The sequence below is a fragment of the Arachis ipaensis genome, chromosome B2 (genome assembly GCF_059453495.1).
Source record: "Arachis ipaensis isolate K30076 ecotype BB chromosome B2, ASM5945349v1, whole genome shotgun sequence".
Lineage (NCBI taxonomy): Eukaryota > Viridiplantae > Streptophyta > Magnoliopsida > Fabales > Fabaceae > Arachis > Arachis ipaensis.
Window position 1 is genome coordinate 104594416 of NC_142437.1, and position 6127 is coordinate 104600542.

At 32.8% G+C, this 6127-nt stretch overlaps 1 protein-coding gene across 1 annotated transcript; it reads left to right on the forward strand.

Annotated features, from left to right (window-relative positions):
• The first annotated feature begins 2568 nt into the window (after positions 1 to 2568).
• On the forward strand, positions 2569 to 4729 carry LOC107625636 (putative glutathione S-transferase). The gene is made up of 2 exons (XM_016328328.3): positions 2569 to 3012; positions 3868 to 4729. Exons 1-2 carry the CDS (start codon positions 2689 to 2691, stop codon positions 4228 to 4230), a joined length of 687 nt encoding a protein of 228 aa, XP_016183814.1. The 5' UTR covers positions 2569 to 2688; the 3' UTR covers positions 4231 to 4729.
• Positions 4730 to 6127: the final 1398 nt, after the last annotated feature.

Consider the following 6127-nt stretch of genomic DNA (forward strand, 5'->3'; position numbering starts at 1 on the left):
GGATAGACAACTAAAATAAATAGATATTTTTTTATACCGCTAATTGAAAGTAATTATTAATAAACGAGGTAAATATTAAATCGGTATCCAAAAGATTTTGACGCTGATAAAATGGTATATATTTTGTTATCGATAAAAATAGCCTTAAAAGATTTTAAAATCGGACAAAACCACTCAATCGTAAAAAAATGACGTCACAGTGAATGAAAAATGCTGATGTGATCGTCGAAAGAGAGTTCCGATGATGGCAGAGATTCGGCGACGTTTCCGGTGACCTCCTTCTTCATGTTCATTGCTTCTTCTTCTTCAACATGCCGCTGCGTCCCCTTCCGCCATGACAGCTGAAGAAAAAGACTGCCATGGCATGCCGTTGCACCTCGCGGCGTTCTTTGTGTTCACCGCTTCTTCTTTAACACGCTGTTGTGTCTCCTTTCGCGTTCCTTTCCGCCAGACAGCACCTCGCCGCGTTCTCGTGTTCGTCGCTTCTTCTTCTTCAACATGCTATTGTGTCCCTTCTGCGTTCTCTCTGTCATGGCAGCATCTCGCCATGGGTTTCCTTCCGCCATGGCAAAGAAGAAAAAGAAGAAGAAGAAGCATCCCCGCTGCCATGGCGAAGAAGACGGCTGGAAATGTCGCTGGAGCTCTCTACCATTATTAAAGCTCTCTTCCGATTGCCACATCACGTTTTTCGTTTACTGTGATGTCATCCTTTTCACGGTTGGATGATTTTGTCAAATTTTAAAATCTTTTGGAGACTATTTTGTCAATAAAAAATCAAGTACCATTTTATCAACGTTAGAATCTTTCGAGTACCGATTTGGTATTTACCTCTTAATAAAGATATGAATCATGCATTTCTCTTCTTCTAACTATTTGCAATAAAATATAAAACAAAAATATTATCTTGTACACTAAAATCAACTATTGTATATTTGTATATAAATACATATCTAGTTTAATTTATTTTTAATGTATATCTTATATTTTAATATATATTCTATTCTAATAGCTAATTTTAGTGTACATCTAACATAATTGAATATAAAATTTATATCTTTATTATTTTTAATAAGAGGTTTTGGACAATTTTCAGGAAATTTAAATAGAATGACAGTTAATAAAATTTTAATGAAATTATCTATTTAATAAAGTTACTTTTTTTTTTTACTAAAGGTATAGAGACTCGAACTTGCAGTCTCTTAGATAAGTATAGAGAAATTATGTCATTTGAGTTATAACACATTGATATATTTAATAACAATTCTACTAGGGAACCAAGAGGGGGTTCAGCCAATTTCTGCCAACTTTTTAATGGGCTGGACCTCGAAATTCATCTTAATAAAAATAAGTTAATATACATGGATGTTCTTCTACTAAGTATCAGAATGTTTCTTTTTCATACTAAATGGATGTTCTTTTATATATTTTTTGAATTTTTTGTATTGCAAATGGGAATGTGTCTATTTTTTTTAAAATTTCATAATTTTTTATTTAAATTTTATAGATATCTAATTATTTTTGCCAAAATATAACTGGATATTTCTTTTGTTAAGCATTAGGATGTTTTTTTCATATTAAATAAATATTTTTTTATATTTTTATAATTGTTCATGATCTCAAATCTTCATTCACTTAAACTATGGTAGATTATTTCGGCTGCTTGAAACCTTCACTCGCCATGAAGGAGTCAACGCCTTTATTATGAAGTCTTTTATATTCCAACCTATCTGCAATGGTGTATCTAGCTAGTTTCAAGCAAACAATTTCCACAAATATGTGAAGAGAATAAGGTTGAATAAATATAAAATAATCTTCACTATTGCAAATGAACATAGGTATATGATGCGATCAAGTACGATCAAGAAAAAGGCAACCTGCAGGTTAAGTTCGTTCCCCAAATGAATAGATAGATGTGAATTTATATAAACATGAGAGACTGAAAAAGGTGAGTTTCAATGAAAAAAAATACCATCAAAACTAAAACAAAATCTTCTAGGAACTGATCTTCAAGCTGATAGACTTCAAAAAACTCACTGTTAGCTTTCATAATTAACTGATAAAAAATAGCAACTAAGAAGAAAACAACCAAATCAGCTCCAAAGATATAGGTATACAGATCAATTTTCCTTTTCCCACCACCAATGATGGAAACTACCCGATACGGAAAACCAATTTCATTAAAAATGCTCACTTCCAGCGAAGAAGGCCTGACGTTGAGAGAGAGGAGTCTGTATGTGTGGTTGTTGGAGGTGGATAGGTTAATGTGAGAGAGAAGAGAAAGGTTTTTATAGGTTTTAATTAGGTTTATTTAATCGATTTTAAATTTTTTAAATTTTAAATTTTAAAAATTTAAAATTAATTATTAATATAATTATAATTAAGTTATTCTATTCTTAACTGATTAGGAGTTAGTTCCATATACTTTTTCATTTAATAAAGTTACTTATCATACACCAATATATTATCTATTATTATTAATAAGTCAAAATATAACAATAGATGAGTTAAAGAAACATTTCGCTGACTAATCTTTTTATATATGTAGTTGCAATGATGTTACATAAATTGAACAAGTCCAATATGAAAATGCCTAACCTATCGATAAAAGCAATCAAAGACCGAGACAAAGTAAACTACTAAAATTGCTTAAGCTCGCACCACAAATTGAAGAAGCTACATACAACAATAATGGCAGCAGAGCAAGAAGAGGGATTGAAGCTTTTGGGAGTCAGAGCAAGCCCATTTAGTCACAGAGTGCAGCTAGCTCTGAAGCTGAAGGGAGTCCAACATGAATACCTTCAAGAGAATCTTGAAAATAAGAGCCAGCTACTTCTCAAATACAACCCTATTTACAAGAAGGTGCCTGTATTGCTTCACAAGGAGAAGTCCATAATAGAGTCTCTTGTGATTATTGAATATATTGATGAGACTTGGGAAGGGTACAAGATCTTGCCTCAAGAACCTTACCAAAGAGCCTTGGCTCGGTTCTGGGCCATCTTTATCGCTGAAAAGGTAATTTTACTTTTCTATGCTCCTCCTTTAATTTGTGTTATTAGGATTTAAATTTTTTTGAAGGGGTACCTCGAAATCACATGCAGTTAATCTCTTCGATTTGTGTTTAGTAAATAAAAAATATCACGAATCAATTTGAGTTAGTCGAATAATTAATTTATTGTCTATTTAAAGAAGTGTCAGAAGTTTGAATCCTTTCTTATATATGTAATAACACATTGACTAGTAGCAATCTCTTATATGAGACTTAGATCTGAGACAAATTAGTTCTTAACTCCTCGGATTGAAAATACCATAAAAAATCTAAAAAATAAAAAATAAAAAAAATCATGTATTTATACTTATAATTTCAAAAAATTAGGAATGCTTTTAAAAATAACTAAAAAAATACATTTTTAAAATTAATTTGTATTTATTATCATAATTAAAAATTTTAATATATAACTCAATAACCCATATATTAATAAATATTTAAATTTATCCTAATTCATCTATGATCAAAATTTTCTAACTATTATTAATTTTAAAAATTATTTTACTAATAACAAATATTATTTATGCTTATTAAAATCTACTTTTACACATATATATCAATCATGTTAAATATATACTAAAATTAATTATTAGTGTAAAATACATATTGAAATATAAAATACACATTAAAAATAAGTTAAATTTTACATATATTTATACACAAATATATAATGACTGATTTTGATATACAAATAATATTTTTGCATATATACGCACATCAATCTAACCTGGGATTAAGCATAGAAAAAAATGTAAAGTAACTTGTTTAGTTACTTTCTGAATTACCTAGTAACAATTATTTTAATGTGGGAGCATAATTAGTGCATGTATACTATATGGACAACCGCGTGGACCTTTGATGAGGAAAAACGTGAGAAGGGCACTGAAGAAGTGAGCGAGATTTTGAAGACTCTTGAGAATGAACTCAAAGACAAGTTGTTCTTTGGAGGAGATGCACTTGGGTTTGTGGACATTGTTGGTGTCTTCTTGGCTTTTTGGTTCCCTATCTTGCATCAAGTTGTGGGGTTGCCTCAATTGGTAGCCATTGAGAATTTTCCGAAGCTTTATGATTGGAGCCAAAGACTTCTTGACCTTAATGTTGTCAAAGAAACTCTGCCTCCTAAAGAAGATGTTTTTGCTGCCTTCAGTGCTAACCTCCAAAGGAGCAATAACGCTACAAAATAGACGCAGCAGTAAATTAGTAAATTTTTAAGAATTTTACTAGCATAAATTTCTAATTTAGTTTGTGATTTTATGAGTTAAGCTTTAAAAGTTATTTGTGTAAGATACTTTTGATTACTTTTGAACTGAAATTTTATTATCTTCCAAACACTTTTTATATAAATCTCAGTGCGGTCACATGCACTATGGGGTTACACTACAAGAAAGGCACTGAATATTGTCAGCTTTAGTGTCGTAAGTTACCGACAAATTTACCAACAAATTTGGCAATTAATTCGTCAGGTCCAAATATTATCGATAGATTTTATTTTTTGACGATAAATTTGACGATACAAATTGGAGGGAAAACAACGAAAAAGTGGCGCGACATTTAACGTCAGATTGACCGGCAGATGAATCTAATAGTAAGCTCTTTTAGTGACACGCCGCATTTTGGTCATGCGCAATTCGTTACTATCGATAAATTCAACGGTAAACGTGCCCTAAATTCGAACTGCAATCTCTCTCTCTCTCCCTCTCTCTCTCCCTCTCCCTCTCCCAACCACCTCTAGTAGTCACCTTCTCCAGCGCCGGCCACTACCAACATTCTCCAAGGATTGCATGGCACGACTGGAACTCATTGCATCGTGTGAGTAATTGCTGTTGTTTGCCCTGCTGTCGCCGTTACTGTCGTTGTTGTTGTCGTCATTGGTCCTTCCTATAGGTAGGTTGTCCTCGTCCCTCTTTCTCTTATTATTTTTTGTCAATTTTAATTAATGGTATCCCTAATCATAACCGTGACGTTAGTTTATTTTGACTACGCATTTTAAAATTTAGATTGAAATTAGTGAATTTGGAATATAAATGAGGTTGTTCTTGTGTTTATTGAACTATAATTGCTTTAGATCCTGGTCATATCCTGTAATTTAGCGCTTGGTCCATGGGATAGCTATTGTTTATTTGCTTGCTTTCACATTTTTTGCTTTCTCATACTTGCAATAATGTTTTGTTTTGGAAACATTTTTCTGTGAACAAAAATGTCAATATATATAACGCACGTTCATCAATTTTAAAACTAAATTTTTTTTTCCGAAGATAGATGAATTGATGCATTTCTTTAAAATGTAAAGAGACACATTGTCCAAAGAGGGGCAAATAAAGAAGCTCAGATAGTGATATACACATCACTAAAAGACAAAAATATTAAACTTAAAGAAAGAGAAGGTGAAGTTGAAACAAGTATTCTTTGAGGTTAACGCTTCATCTTTTCTGAAGAATTTCTCGTTGCAATCTAAAGGACATTTCCATTATGCTTGACGCTGATGTTCTCTTGTTTTCAAAGATTTATAGGTTTCGAGTTTTCTATACGGACCAGCATATACATGCAAAGAGTGTGAGGGCGCATTCACTTCCTTGGCTGCATCTCACCGCCATGAGCCACCAGGTTGCAAAATCGACAGGATCCTGTTGGGTAATCACCGATACAATAGGAAAAGAGCTCCAAACTTTCCTTACTAGACCACAATATCGCAAATAGTGCACAATTGATTCCTGCTCCATTCTGCATCTTGAGCACAGTGGAAAAGTTGTTTGAAATCGCTGGTGAATAAGTCCCAACACAGGTAATTTTCTGTGGCAAGCTTTCCATAAAAATACCTGTATTTTCGATGGGATTTTTAACCCCAAAATGGCTTTCCAGGTTACATGGTTCCTCATTACAGCTGGAATTTGCTCCACTGGGTCATGGAAAAAATTGTAAGCAACAAGATAGACAGATGCTGAATCGTACTGCTTTCGCTTATTCCTGATACACTGGATTTTGTCTCTGCTATCCACATTAATGCTGGGCGAGAGAATACGGTTCCTGACCACTGAAGGGAACAACTCAGTGATCAAATCCTGGTTCCATCTTCGATTCTCG